At 35.8% G+C, this 16,243-nt stretch overlaps 2 protein-coding genes and 1 long non-coding RNA gene across 3 annotated transcripts in view; all 3 read right to left on the bottom strand.

Moving 5' to 3' along the window:
* Positions 1–6,548: 6,548 nt before the first annotated feature.
* LOC121216978 (uncharacterized) lies at positions 6,549–7,995 on the bottom strand. The gene is made up of 3 exons (XR_005913176.1): positions 7,158–7,995; positions 6,905–7,053; positions 6,549–6,797 (listed from the first exon to the last, which is right to left on the bottom strand). It is a non-coding gene; the product is annotated as an uncharacterized lncRNA (long non-coding RNA).
* A 107-nt stretch (positions 7,996–8,102) lies between these two features.
* LOC121216974 (putative disease resistance RPP13-like protein 1) overlaps positions 8,103–16,243 on the bottom strand; it is a 42,892-nt gene continuing 34,751 nt past the window's right edge. The window contains exon 2 of the transcript XR_005913175.1: positions 8,103–8,313. The gene's annotated coding sequence lies outside the window, so the exon portion shown is untranslated. The remainder of the gene's footprint in view (positions 8,314–16,243) is intronic.
* On the bottom strand, positions 11,182–16,198 carry LOC121217298 (putative disease resistance protein At3g14460). The gene is made up of 5 exons (XM_041092820.1): positions 13,610–16,198; positions 12,662–13,072; positions 12,206–12,447; positions 11,400–11,627; positions 11,182–11,185 (listed from the first exon to the last, which is right to left on the bottom strand). The coding sequence occupies exons 1-5, from the start codon at positions 16,196–16,198 to the stop codon at positions 11,182–11,184; spliced, it is 3,474 nt and encodes a 1,157-aa protein (XP_040948754.1).

Below are 16,243 nucleotides of genomic sequence, written 5' to 3'. Positions count from 1 at the left end.
CCAAACTCACCCATTGTGTTGAGGATGCATGTTGAAAAGGAAAATGTTTGAGCACGAATTTTTCCCTGTTTTTCTGTATTTTTGTTGATTTGAACAAAGTTCTTGATATTCAAATTATAAGTATTGATTTTTCAATGTTGGAATGATAGTGCAGGAAAATAGTAGCTTAATTTGGTATCAATACTTTTTCATGAGTATCGATACTCAAGGTAAAAATATCGATACCTGTACTTGAGTATCGATAAAATGTTTGGATTCAAGATTTGACAAAATACTAAGCTAGTATCGTTTTTCTTGTTAGTATCGATACTCATTTTACAAAATATCGATACCTTAGTTTGTTTATCAATACCCACGTTGATTTCTTTGAAATTTTGCTCAATGGTCCCTAAACACGTATTAAACTATTTCTGAGGTTGTATGATTGTTTAGCAGTGAACACCTCTGTAAATGTTGTAAATTGTCATGAAACCGATCTTACTTGAAACTATGTATACATGTGATAAAGTTTCAATAATGATATAGCATCCTGTAACTTGAATCCTGGGATCAGATCTGGTGAGAGGTGTTACATTAATCGTCTAGTGGCTTAAATAAAATCATAAAATTACAATAATTTAAGAAATTATTTTTTATTACACCTTAATTTATCATATAAATTCAGATAAAAATTTCTAAATTTAATTATGATAATTATTTATTTATATGGTTTATTTTTTGAGGAATTGATTACCTTTGAGATCTGAAACTAAAAATTTCACAATTATATAATTTTAATGTTTCGAAAATGGAGTGATAATCATCACATTCACATAATTTTCTATTTATTTTTGTTTTATGACATTTTTTTATGCATTACTCACAACGTGTGATTTATTTTTTTTCCATCATGAAGAAATTGAAAAAGTTAAATTAAGGTTTTTAAAGTCAAGAGAGGAAAGAAAAAAAACCATTTTGGTTTTTAATTACAGTTATTTTGGGAAAATTATATTCACTAATATGATAAAAATAAAGGTTAATTTTGCCTTCCATCCATAATATGAGATAACGTAACGTTATTTTGGTTTTTAATTACTATTCAAGAATGTGATAATGAGATAACCAAAATGTTAAAAAATTCAAATACCGTAATCTCATTCAAGAATGTAATACTACAAACTGTGATATAAGATTCAACTAACCAAACGTTCCCAAGTGTAATTAGAGCAACTAACTACAGAATAAAAATTAGATTAATTGCGCAATTAATTACAAATAATTACACACAAATCAATTTTTTATGGCTTTTCACACTCCCATACATGATTTAAGTTTAAAATATTATTTTTTATATGGTAATAATAGTATTTTAATTTTAGTAGCATATATATTTTTTAAAAGGGCATATATTTTATTTTTAACATATAATTGTATATTAGTTTGCTAATATTGTTTAAGTGATTTAAATTTTGTTATTTTTATTGATTTATTTAAGGATAGTTCTTGAATTGCATAACTGTTTTTGTTTTGATGCTGAATGTTTTGTTTAGTACAGTAATACTTTATAACCCTAATTCGATGATGGAAACAAATTAAGGGTGTTACAAATCTTGCTTGGATTAAATAGTTAATTGGATTGCTTCCATACATTTATAATGTATGAATAACATGTTCATGATTTTATCTGAATGAATAAGCAACCGAGACACTTAAAAATATTAGCAGAATTTTAACAATCTAAGTTAAAAGAATGCAATCAATCTAACAACAACAGAATTAAGTCTTTTTAATTAAATTGAAAGAAAAAGAATATTTAGCAATCATGTTCATCAATTCATAACAAATTAAAAATTAAAAAAAAAAGAGAGTAACTAGAAGACAAATCCAATGTTTCTCCGTAGCTCAGTTTGTGTTCCTTTTCCTCTTTCCTTCTGCTTTGCTCCTTCACACAACTGCCTTTAAGATGCCAAATTTTTCTGCCCAAAGAAATTCTAAAATTTTTCTCTCAAACTCTTGTATTGCTCTCTCAAATGGGAAGTGAAAGAATGAAGAATGGGAAAAGAGATGGTGAGTGAGGGATAAGTGAAATGACTAAATAGTTAAGGCTATTTATACTTGTAGAGACTGGCTATTTTTAGCAAATGAGAGCCTTGAAATGAGTTAGTGGATGACTTTGACATTTTTGCTTGATTCATGGGAAAGAAACCTTGAAATGATGAGGCGAGTTGGACGATCACATATGGGAATTTTGTGGTTGATTTTCAATATTTTACCAAGTCTAGGGTGGCTGATTTGGGCACCTCTATGGATGGTTGGGACTTCTCCTCCTTAGTGGATGGTTTGAGCTCTTATCTCCTTAGCAAGCTATCCATTTTTGTTGACCCAATTCTTCAGTTGGGTCTCCAAAGTCCAATAAGCCTTTAATTTGGTCCAAAGATGACCATATATCAACCTTCTTCTACATGGCTTATGTTGTGGAAATGCTACAACATTGAGCACCAAAAGGGTGAGCTTTAAGATTGTTTTTTCTTCTGGTGCATCAATTGTCTCAAAAACTGCAATCATGTGTTTTAGTGTATAAATGATCAAATTATCAAATTCATCTTAATATTATTCAACAAGACAAAGTTTTCATGAAAATCCCAAAATTTATTATCAAACACTTAAAATTTGCATGAATTACCAATCTAGAAGTGCTAAAGATAACTTTATATTTTAGAGTTATCAGTTAGACAAGAGGGGTGACTGATGTGTTTTCACGTGACTAACTAAAAATACGACGAAGGCAAGTGCACCTATCGATAAATAATATAGCTATGATGAGTAGAGATATCGTATCCACGAAGACTAAAAGTATTTGTAATTATCATTTTCCTATTATTTAGCCGACAAATTAGAGTGTTTGGTTTTAAACTAAATTTACTAAATTAATCTAACTAAGAACCTAATAGGAAATAAATCAGGAAAATAACTTAATAATAACCAATGAGAGAGACAATACCTAGGAAAGAATCCACCTAGACTTCACCTATTATTATGAATCTAAATTAAACGATTTATTCACTTGGTGTCTTGATCCGTAGAAATCCCTAAACTATGTTAATATCTCTTTCGAGAGTAAGAGCAACTAACTTTAGGTTGATTAATTAAAATTTCTTTCTAAGTAAAACTCCTATTATCGCATTAACTCGATCTATGGATTCCCTTATTAGATTTGACTCTAATTTGGCAGATTTATGTCATCCTATTTCTAGCATTGCATGCAACTGCACTTAATTATGCTAGATCTACTTTTAAATAGGGATTTTCCCCCTCTGATTTAAGCAGATTAAACATGAATTAATATCCTGGAAATATTAAAACAAGAGATAAGAACACATAATTGAGAACAAGAATAAAGTATTTATCGCGTAAAACAGAAATCAAATAATAGAATTCGTCGTAAGTTTCACCCTCACTAAATATCTAGGGAATTAGTTCATAATTTTGAATAAAAACATCTCAAAGTCAAAATTACCACAAGAAATAACGAAACTCATAAAAACTTCAAAAGAAATTAAAAGGAGGTCTTCGATCTTGAAGGAAATCTGCTTCAGAGTTGGCTCCAATGGTATTCTTCGAGTTGTTTCCTTCAATATTCTCTGATGGCTCCCCTTATCTCTTCTTATATTTGGTGTTTATAAACTTTAGAATACTCAGAAAGCCTAAAAATTGAGTTTTTTGGTGTGTTTGGGAAGCAAGTTGCAAAATCGACATGGTCTGGCACATGGTCATGTGCCCAACCCATGTGGATCATATGGCCGTGTGTCTAGCCCGTGTGGCTCCTAAAAAATTTTTGTCTAATTTTCGCTCATTTTCCGCTCCTTTCACTCCCAAATGCTCACCTAAGTATAGAAACATGAATTCAAAGGATTACAAACATAAAATCACCAATTTGCATAAACAATCATCCAAAAACGCTTTAAGAACGGGATTATAATATGTTACTTTTATCACTTATCAGCGATGGTAAAAAAAAGAAAGAAACAAGAGGCTAAACAGCAGTGCATGTTGACTAGAAGTAAGGCCATTGACGATGGTGGCTCGGTTTGATGATGGAGAGCAACGGCAGTGAAACGAAGGTTAAGGGCTTTAAAAACAAAAAAAAATAAAGTAGAAAAGAAGCAGGAGAGAAAAAGGAAATGTGGACCGTTTGGTGGCTTCTCCGATCAGTGACAACATCAAAACAAGCAGTGACGACACAAGAGCAAGGTGATCGACGGAGGAGAACCCCAACGCCATTATTTGGAAATGAAAGAGAATGAGGAAAAGAGTTTACCGATGCCATTATTTAGACCGAAGAACAAATGTCGGAGTGTGGCTGTGGTGCATGCTAGCGATAGCTAACATTGGGAAAGAGAGGAAGAGAACATGAAGAAAAGAAAGAAATAAAATTGAAATAGGAAAGAATAAAAAAAAAAAAGAAAAAGGGAAAAAAACAAGAAAGTGAAATAGAAAAATAGAAGGAGAAAAATGGATAAAAATGCCGAAATAAAAAAAGTTAGGGAATTAGGTCAATATTTCCTAAATTTGGGGAAATAAGTTTATTTTAGAGAGAGAAACAGAAACGCATCTTGCAAAAAATATTTTGTACAAAATGCATATTCTTTTGACATATTAGCTTTTTTTAGCCAAATGGTCAAATCTTAGTAGTTTTATTATTGAGTGTTCGAGTTCAGTTTCTCTTTAATAAATATATTGTAAAAAAATACTAATTTGTCAAAAGAAAATTAGTTTTGCAGAAAGCGCTTTTCCCAAGATGCATTTTCTATTTCTCTATTTAAAATCGACATATTTCTTTAAATTTTGAAAATTTCGGCCTAACTCCCTAATTTGTTTTTCGACCTTTTTGCCTAATTTTTCCAAAATAGAAGATAAGTTTATTAATAATGGGATATCCTTTTCCAAACCAAGTAAATCCACGAGTTTTGCTTATTAATAAAATATATTTTTTTGGTATTTTTATGGACAGGAGATACTGAACATTATTTTAAAATTTTAATTCATTTAGAAATAAAAGTATTTTTATTATATATGTAATTAATTAAATGGATCATAATTAAATATCATATTTCACAAATTTAAAATTTAGGATTTTCAAACAACACGTAATTAATAAGGTACCAATTTTGGTAATTGTAAGGGTGCTATAACTCTTCCTATGCGTAATTGTCATTTTTAGAGAGACTTTAAAATTTTTTTTATGAAATATGATTTTATAGGTCATCGATCACATCTAACTAAAAATATTCAGTGACAACTCCTTTTTTTTTTAATAAAATCCATATTGTTCTTAAAATCAAAATTTCCACATTTTAAGCTGATTTTTTTTTCATTTCAGCTGAACAAAAAAGGATCTTGACAATCAAAAGAAAGACAAAAATCTTCATTGGTGCTTTACGTCTCACATTAGCTGAAGTATAGAAGAGGATAAATACAATACTTAGAACTATGCATAACTCACTCAAACTATTGAATAAGTCGATAAATGCGCCTCAGAACGCTTCAATTTTGAAACAAGAATCTGCCATCCAAGATAGAATTTTGCACCACCGCAATTCTTAATGATGAGTTGCTCAAACTTTTTCTAAGGACGAAGAAAGTCTAGCACCCGCTCTTCAACTTCATTTTTCCTTGTTTATTCTCCAAGTCTCTACCCCATGCCTGTTAAACTATAGCAAGTAGAAACAATGAATAAACTTTGTATATTTTTCTCATTATCAGAAGAGCTATCAGTGCATGTATTTATACAGTAGTTAACAGCTGCAATAACTAATTAACCGCTGCAACCTCCTTAACAACTGACTGGAACTAACTGCTTACTAACTGACAACTGACTAACTTCCTGACTAACTTCCTTATAATATTCTAACATTCTCCCGATTTTCTCTGCTTTCTAAACAATTGACTCATCTTTAGTTGTTACTCGAAGAGCACTGCGCAGACCTACAAACTGCTTGGGAGCTAGAGGCTTAGTAAGCACATCAGCAATCTGATTAGCAGACGGAACAAAATTAACTTGAATTGATCCATCGGCCACCTTTTCTCGAACAAAGTGATGGTCAATTTCAATATGTTTTACTCTGGCATGATTTGTTGGGTTAGCTGACATGGATACTGTTGACGTGTTGTCACACCAGACTGTTGGTGCATGGGCCATGTAAACTCCCACCTCATTTAGCAGTTGTCGAACCCACAATATTTCAGACACACAACTAGCCAAACTGCGGTATTCTGCCTCTGTAGAAGACCTGGACACAACGGGTTGTTTTTTTGAACACCATGCTATTGGATTTGGTCCGAGAAAGATAACATACCCTGTGGTAGATCTCCTGTCTTCAACAGAAGAGGCCCAGTCTGCGTCAGAGTAACAGACTAACTTGAACTGTCCACGTGAAAAAAACAACCCATGATCTATTGTACCAGCTAAGTAACGAAGAACACGCTTAACTGGAAAAGCAGTTAAGCGTGTTCTTCGTTACTTAGCTGGTACAATAGATCATGGGTTGTTTTTTTTTTTTTTTTTTGAATAAACTTTGTATATTTTTCTCATTATCAGAAGAGCTATCAGTGCATGTATTTATACAGTAATTAACAGCTGCAATAACTAATTAACCGCTGCAACCTCCTTAACAACTTACTGGAACTAACTGCTTACTAACTGACAACTGACTAACTTCCTGACTAACTTCCTTATAATATTCTAACAATGCCTTCATTAGTTCTCTTGAAAAGATCTTTTGAAATCAACACTACCTCGTCGATTTAGCTTTCATCACCTATAACAATAAATAAATATTATATCAGAAAGATCAGACAGGAATACTGCAAAAAGATGGAAATAAGTAATGTTTCACATGCTTATATCATATGGTTTAAACTATACCAAATTCATCACATCTAAGAATCCAAAATGACAAAAATTCTCTTCAATGGCATTGTTATATACAAATACCAAAGAGAAGTGACATCTTTTTACTTTTCCTTCAATGGATCTTTCCGAAAGCACTTCCACGCCAACTTAGCTTTCAATGCCTGCAAATATCAATAAATAAATTTATACTAATTCCTATTATTATCAAGTTCCTAAGGTAAGTTAGATGTATTAAACTGAAAAGCTCTGAAATGGTTTTTTGTACCTGTGAAGAAACCAATCACAGATTTTGCGGCTCGTCTTTCAATATGATTCCCTCGGGATGACTATTTTACCATCAATTTCAGCAAGGGGTATGTGGGAAATCTTAGACCACTCTCGTCTTTTATCGCTTGAGCACTCTTCTTTCAACAACGGACAACTGTAAATATGTAAAAATCCAAGCAAGAGAAGCACGTCTTTTTCCGGAAGAGATGTTAGCTTGGGACACTTACCGATGTCCAATTCTTTAAGGGAGGCGAGGTCTTGAAAGAGAATGAGGAAAAGAGTTACCGATGCCATTATTTGGACAGAAGAACAAATGTCGTAGTGCATGCTAGTGACGGCTAAGGTTGGGAAAGAGAGGAAAAGAATAGGAAGAAAAGAAAGAAACAAAATTGAAATAGGAAAAAAAAAACAAGAGAGTGAAATAGAAAAATAGGAGAAAATTGGATAAAAATGTTGAAATAAAAAAAAGTTAGGGAATTTGAATTAGGTTGATATTTCCTAAATTTGGAGAAATGGATTTATTTTGGAGAAAGAAACAGAAAATGCATCTTAAGAAAAATATTTTGTAACAAAATGTGTATTCTTTAGGCATATTAGTTTTTTTAGTCAAATGTTCAATTTCTCTCCTACTTATATTTATATTTTTTTATTTCATGTTGTTTAAAAAATTTTAATTAATAAATATATTAAAAAAATACTAATTTGTAAAAAGAAAATGAACTTTGTAGAAAACACTTTTTCTATTTCTATCTCTAAACTCTAACATATTTCCATAAATTTGAAAATTTTCGGCCGAACTCCCTAATTTTCTTTTGACGTTTTTACCTAAATTTTCCAAAATAGAAGATAAGTAAAGATATATTCAAAATAAGGAGGAAAATGTTATAAGATTGAAGTTTAATGTGAAATTGTTCATCTTATTCTTCCCTATTATATCCTATAAAATAAACAATAGACAAAGCTCACATTCTAGAAACACCGATGAACTAATGATACTCCAACGTTAAACCCCAAAGCCAAGAAACAAGTTTACAAACATCTGAAACACTAAATGACAAATTCCACCCATTTAACAACAGAAGTGACATCTTTTTTACTTTTCCTTCAAAGGATCTTTCTAATCCTCACTTCCACCCCAACTTCGCTTTCAATCCCTGCAAATATCAATCAATAAATTTATACTGATTCCTATTCTTATCTTGTTCCTAAGGTAAGTTAGACTTGTTTGAAATGGTTTTTTGTACCTCTCCCATCACTCTGAAGATACCAATCACAGATTTTGCGGCTCATTTATGATTCACTCGGGATGACTGCTTTACCATCCAATCTAACAAGGGGTATGTGGGAAATCTTAGACCACTCTCGTCCTTTATCGCTTGAGCACTCTTCTTTCAGCAACGGACAGCTGTAAATACATAAATATTGTTGGAAACGTGATGGGCCGAAAATTTACTTTTTATTACACACTCAATATATTACAATACGAAGATTACAAATATTTTCTCAATGACTAGATAGTCTAGCTGCTGCTAGATTTTAACTCACTCAAGGTTTGCTAACCTTCTCACTCTCACTCACGTTGCTTCTCTTATTTCTTTTTCTTCTCATTTTTCTTCATTACAACACAAGTTCAAGCCTCTATTTATAGGCTGATAAAGTGACAACAAATGTGGCTATTAATCCACTTAATTTCCAGCCACAAAACATCTCAATAATGGAGCACTTTGTATGGCTAAAATTTCAGCACTTTGCATGGCACAAAATTGCTCCACGTCTCATGCTTCTAGATTATGCTTGGAGTGGGTTTGATTTCTAACACTCCCCCTCAAACCCAACTTTCATACCGAGCTTCTCTTTGAATTTGTTGAATGTCTCCACTTTCAACGGCTTTGTGAAAATATCTGCCAGTTGATCTTCTGTCCTGCAATGGACCAACTCCACGTTTTTGTTTTTCACTTGCTCTCGGATAAAATGATACTTCGTATCGATGTGCTTGCTTCGGCTGTGCGACACCGGATTCTTGGCAAGTGATATAGCGGATTTGTTGTCAACGTAGATGGTAATTGGACCTTCATTTGAAACACCTATTTCTCCCAAAATATTCTTCAACCACATTGCTTGGCATGTACAAGTTGCTGCGGCCATATACTCTGCTTCACATGTTGAGAGAGCAATTGTTTGTTGCTTCTTTGACGACCATGAAAAAACTGCGGAACTGATGTGGAATGCATATCCGGAAGTGCTTTTCCGATCATCCAAGTCTCCCCCATAATCGCTATCTGAGTAGCCAACTAATTTTGAATCTTGTGAGTGGGTATAGAATAAACCATGGTTCATCGTACCTTTGATATATCTCAAAATTCTTTTTGCGGCAATTAAGTGGTCTTGCTTCGGCTTCTCCATGAATCTGCTCACCAATCCTACTGCATATGTAATATCTGGTCGTGTGATTGTCAAATACCTTAAACTTCCAACGAGACTTTTAAACAACATCGGATTTATCGACTCCCTTGTCGAATCAACACTTAGCTTCATCCCTGGATCAGCTGGCGTGACTACTGGCTTGCAATCCTTCATTTTGAACTTGTTCAAAATCTGCTCCGCATACTTCTTTTGAGAGACAAAAATTCCATCTTGCATTTGTTTCACCTCGACTCCAAGAAAGTATGACATCTCACCGATATCTGTCATTTCAAATTCTTTAGTCATAGCTTTCTTGAAATCATCAGACATACCTGGATTGTTTCCGGTGAAGATCATGTCATCCACATATAGGCATACGATCATGATATCTCCATATCCATTCTTCTTTGTGTACAGGGTGTGCTCGTGCGGGCTTTTGATGAATCCATTTCTTCGGAAGTACTCGTCGATCCTTGTGTTCCATGCTCTTGGGGCTTGCTTCAATCCATACAAAGCTTTCTTCAATCGGTAGACTTTGTCCTCCTTTCCTTGTATGCTATATCCAGGTGGTTGTTCTATGTAGACTTCCTCCTCCAAGTAGCCATTCAGGAATGCAGACTTGACGTCCATCTGATAGATTTTCCATTTGTATTGTGCTGCGACCGCTATGAGAAGCCTAATTGTGTCTATTCTTGCGACTGGAGCAAATATTTCATCATAGTCCACTCCTTGTCTTTGCTTGTAGCCTTTGGCGACTAGTCTTGCCTTGTATTTCTCTACTTTTCCTTCTTTGTTGGTCTTCGTCTTGTACACCCACTTGACACCAATCGGGCTATGTCCTTCTGGCAGACTTGTTAGCTCCCACGTGTCATTCCTTCTTATTGCAGCAATCTCCTCGTCCATGGCCTTCTTCCATTTATTGTCTTCAATTGCTTCTTCGTATGTCACTGGATCACATTCTGTCATTAGACAGAATAGTGAATAATCGAACTGCGTCTCTACAGGTTCCGTAGAATTGTAGATGTCGTTGAGACTCCGTGTTCTTGTGGGTGCTTCATCTGAGCTACTGCTTCCGCTGCTGCTGGTTGGTGACGAAGGGGCTGTTGTACCAGGACTTTGATCATCGCCTTGTTCTTCTTGGTTGATGACATCATTGTCGTCTTCGTTGAAAAATAATCCTTCCACTTTCTTTTCTTCTTCACTCCATCTCCAGTAATCCGCTTCATCGAACTCGACATCTCTTGAGATAATCAATTTCTTAGTAAGAGGATTATAAAGTCTGTAGGCCTTACTTCTTTTGTCATAGCCTATAAAGATACACTTCTCTCCTCTATCGTCAAGCTTTTTCCTCTGTTGCTCAGGAACGTGTGCATATGCAATGCATCTAAAAATTTTGAGGTGTCCAACTCTTGGCTTGTGACCGCTCCATGCTTCTTCTGGTGTCTTGTGTCTTACACTTTTTGTTGGACATTGATTCAACAGATAAACTGCGCATTCAACGGCTTCAGCCCAGAAAGTTCTCGGAAGGTGTTTACCTTTTATCATGCTTCTTGCCATATCCAGAATTGTCCGATTCTTCCTTTCTGCAACTCCGTTTTGTTGTGGAGTGCGTCTGGCTGTTAACTGATGAATGATTCCATGATCATTGCAGAAACTTTCATAAAGCTTTGCAGTATACTCGCCTCCTCTATCGGATCTGAGTATCTTCAAATATCGGCCACTCTGTTTTTCCACCATTGCTTTGAACTCCTTGAATTTTTCTAGGGCTTCCGATTTTGCTTTGAGAAAATAAACCCAACATTTTCTGCTATAATCATCAATAAAAGTTAGGTAGTACCTGTTTCCACCGAGTGATTCAATGTCGTACGGACTAGATATGTCGGTGTGTATAATTTCCAATGGTCTTCTAGCTCTTCGAGATTTTCCTACTTCAAATTTCTGCCTATGCTGCTTTCCTTTGACACAGGCTTCACACAGTTGATCTGGATGATTAATACTTGGTAATCCATTCACCATATTTGTCTTCGACAACAGCTTCAAGCCAGAAAATCCGAGATGTCCGTACCTTAAGTGCCACAACCATGATTCATTCTTCAGATCCGTCTTCATGCATTTTACTTCTCCAGACTCGATGTCGAGGGTGAAAAGACGATTTCGCGTCATATCAACTCGAACAACTAATTCTCCACTTTTGTTCCTGATGGCGAGTGAGCGGTCTTTCATATGAACTTCATATCCTTTTTCTAGGAGTTGACCAAGACTGATCAGGTTGCTCTTCAAAGCTGGTACGTAGTAAACGTCTGAGATGTACTTCTTCTCTCCATTCCTTTGTGTTATAACAACCTTGCCCTTTCCTTTGATTTCTGCATGTGAGTTGTCTCCAAAAGTTATTTGTCCATGAACTGTTTCATCTAATTCTGTGAACAGCTCCTTTCTTCCACACATGTGGTTGCTTGCACCGTTGTCGAGATACCACACACTTCTCTTGCGATCTTCATTTTCTCCGTAAGTGAGAAAGACACTTGATTCCACTTTTTCGTTGCCTTCTGCTGCGACTGCTACATGGTTTCTTTCATCCACTTTGTGTGTTGATCTGCACTCGTAACTGAAATGTCCATACTTGTTACAGTTGTAGCATTGTACCTGAGATTTATTTTCTTGAAATCTGCCTTGGCCACGACCTCTAGATCCACGTCCACGGTTGGATGTTTGATAATCTTTATTTTCTTGATATCTCCCATATGATTGATTTCCACGTCCTCGTGATCCTCTTCCTCCTCTGTTTCCACCACGGTAGCCTCCACGGTATCCTCTGCGGTTTCTTCTTCCTTGGCTAAAGTTATTACTTGTTTCTCCGTCGTCGACGGACAACTTGCTATGCAAGGCTTGATCAAGATTTTCACTATCTTCATTTAGCTTCATCTTTTGCTCATGGGCTTGCAGAGAACCCACAAGTTCTTCGAGCGACATCTTTGACAAATCTTTTGATTCTTCGATGGCAACGACTACGTACTCGAATTTGCGTGTGAGTGACCGTAGAATTTTCTCCATTACTCTTACCTCGTCAAGAGTTTCTCCATTTCGTTTCATTTCATTTACCACCGATTTTACACGATTGGCATAGTCATCGATATTCTCAGAGCTCTTCATTTTTAACATTTCAAATTCAGCTCTAAGTGACTGAAGGCGTACCTTTTTAGCTTTTTCTACACCTTGAAATGATTTTTGCAAAATCTCCCATGCATTCTTCGCGTTCTTCACATCTGATATTTTCTCGAAGGTTGATTCATCCATACCTTGAAAGATACTATTCAAGGCCTTTTGATCCTTCTTTCTTGCTTCTCGTAACGCCTTCTTAGCGTCATTTGATAAAGCTGCTTCTGTAGCGACATCTCCGGGCTCGATGTATCCTTTTTCAACGATCTCCCAACAATCTTGCGAACCGAGCAAAGCCTTCATTCGAATGCTCCAACTTCCATAATTTGTCTTCGTCAATTGTGGAACTTGTAGCTGAATTACGTCGCCCATATCGACTTGTTAGATGAACACCAAAGGTACTCCGAACTGGACACGAACCGGACACGAACCGAACTCCGAACCAAGCTCCGAACTGTAGCTCTGATGCCACTTGTTGGAAACGTGATGGGCCGAAAATTTACTTTTTATTACACACTCAATATATTACAATACGAAGATTACAAATATTTTCTCAATGACTAGATAGTCTAGCTGCTGCTAGATTTTAACTCACTCAAGGTTTGCTAACCTTCTCACTCTCACTCACGTTGCTTCTCTTATTTCTTTTTTCTTCTCATTTTTCTTCATTACAACACAAGTTCAAGCCTCTATTTATAGGCTGACAAAGTGACAACAAATGTGGCTATTAATCCACTTAATTTCCAGCCACAAAACATCTCAATAATGGAGCACTTTGTATGGCTAAAATTTCAGCACTTTGCATGGCACAAAATTGCTCCACGTCTCATGCTTCTAGATTATGCTTGGAGTGGGTTTGATTTCTAACAAATATCCAAGCGAGAGAAGCACGTCTTTTTTTGGAAGAGATGTTAGCTTGGGACATTCACTGATTTCCAGTTTTTGAAAAGAGGCGAGGTCTTGAAAGCCCTCGGAGAACATGTATTCCAGGTTCTCAAATTCTAAAAGGATGATATAGGTGAGAGAAGGAGGCAGCATCATTCCAATCCCTTCTTCTGGGAACGACACCACGTTTGAGCATCCTTTACCTCCGATGGTCAATTTTTGAAGAGAGGTGAGTCTATTTAATCCCCATTCCACAAGTGACCTATAAATCTTGGGTGCGTTTGAGATTTCAAGTGATGTGAGATTGGCAGGGAATCCCTCCGATGGAAATGATATGTCAGCCGAACAGTTGCGCACCCTTAATCGTCGAAGGGAGGTGATGCTGGCCATGCACTTAGGAAGGGCTCCAAAATTTCCACAATCAGTAACTTTGAAAGCTCTGAAGCTGGTGCTGGGCAACCCACTTTCTTCAAAAGAAACCAAATTTGAACACGAATTCAAACGAATCTCCTGGAGATGGATGAGCTTCTCTAGTCCTCGTGGTAGAGATTTAATTCCAGATGTGTAAAATAGAATAGATTCAAGACAAGCGGTTTCCTCAAACTCCTTGGCTATGTATTCCAACATTGGACATCCCCCAATTGTCAAATATTTAAGCGTTATGGGAAACTTGGTGTGTGGAAATAGGTAACTCAGCTTTGAGCACTGGTCAATTTTGAGAAGTTGAAGCTGATAATTGCAAATATTTTTGTGCCCCTTCGATGACAAAGACATTAGAGATCGACAGTTATAGATTATCAAGTCCTCAAGAAGACAGAGGGTACTACTCATACTCTTATTATCTTCTTTTTCATCAACCAAATACTCCAAATTCTTACAGTTGCTAATTCTCAGCTTTTTTAAATTAGGAGGTAAGTTATTCTCTGCAAAAGAAACCAAGCTTCCACAACCCTGAATTTCCATTATTGTAATGACTTGTGGCAGTCTATTGAGCCTTCTACACTCATAAATCCGCAGAGATTCAACACATGAAATCTTGTCAGGTTGCAATTCGGCTTCCTTGGCTTCCAAAGACTGCAGTTGAGGACAATCCCCAACGGTAATGAAACGATGCCCAACTAAACTAAACCCATGCTGTGATAGAGATGCCAACTCGTCCCAATCACCAATTTCAAAATGTTCTGAGTTTCCAAACCTCAACATTGTCCTATCTGCTGGAATATTAAATTTTGAAATTTTAGAAAGAGACAAAGTTTGCAAAGAAGAAAGCTCCTTTGCAGGAGAAGAGCAATCATCCACCAGTTCTGCACACCCTTCTATACTGAAATTACTCAGTGACGGGAAACTTGATATTGAAACAACCAAACTCGTACACCAATGAATTTCAAGTTTTTGCAAGGAAGCAAGATGGGTAGGCAACCTTCCTAACAATTGAGGACAGTTTTTGATTGAAAGCTCACGAAGGCTGGGGAGTTTCAAAACCTTCTCGTCTCCTTCACAAGTGTCCCACTCCTTCCAGTTTGGAAGACTCCCAAAAGACAGAATCTCTAATGATGCAAATGGATTCAATTGATTTTCTCCGAAGAGCTCAACACCAATCTTCTGTACTTGATCGAAACCAATAATTGAAAGATCTTTTAAGAATGGCAACCTTCCAACTGATGGTAGTGACTTGCAGTTTTTACAATTGCGAAGCTTCAAAGACGACAAATTCTTGAGGGAAGAATCTGCTATCCAAGATGAGAATTTTACACCCCTGTAATTCTCAATGATGAGTTGCTCCAACTTTTTTGGAGGACGAAGAAAGTCCAACACCCGCTCTTCAACTTCTGTTTTCCTTGTATTATTCTCCAAGTCTGTACCCCATTGTAGTTCTAACCCATCAATCCCTAGCTTCTCATTTAACTTAGCTTCCCTCGCATCTTGACCATTAACATTCTCCAACCCAGAAAGACAAAAATTACCTCTAAGGTTTGACAAAATTTTCAATTCTCTAATAAGACGTCCATCACCTTCCCCTATAACAAAATTTGATAACGTTTGAAGCTGAGTTAGCTGATCAAATCCGGAGGGCATCCTTTCTATTGAATATGCACCTCTAATATCAAGAAAATGCAAGTTGACAAGGTTCCCGATCTTCGAGGGTAAATTTTTGAGCTCTCGACAATCTCTTAATATTAAAGTCTCCAAATGATAAAGAGTACACAAAGAATCAGGTAAACGATTGATTCGAGTTCTAGAAAAATTTAAGTAGCGTAGATGTTTTAAATTTTCAAAAAAGTCGGGAAAATCATAGATCTTATACCCACCCAAAGAAAGAACCCTTAAATAGCTAAGACTTGGCAACAAATCCTCCAAGACAACGTTAGATAAATAGAATACCTTAAATCTTGGAGCCGCCGTTAAGCGTAAGACAGTACGTAAAGAAGTCATTTGATAAAATGCCTCAAACTTCTTTACACTCTGACACCAATCATCGATAACATAAGCTGAGTGGCGAGAACGATGCGAAAACTTTTGTTGCTTTTCACCCTCCACTCTGCAACATATTTCTCCTGCAACTAATTGAGCTAAATCATTCATAAGATCATGCATCACGAAACGGCATTTGTCTTTACTAGATGTTTGAAAAAATGACCT

Source organism: Gossypium hirsutum, chromosome D05, assembly GCF_007990345.1.
Source record: "Gossypium hirsutum isolate 1008001.06 chromosome D05, Gossypium_hirsutum_v2.1, whole genome shotgun sequence".
Taxonomy (NCBI): domain Eukaryota; kingdom Viridiplantae; phylum Streptophyta; class Magnoliopsida; order Malvales; family Malvaceae; genus Gossypium; species Gossypium hirsutum.
Note: the sequence above shows the minus strand (reverse complement) of the source record. Positions and strands in the feature narration are given on the sequence as shown.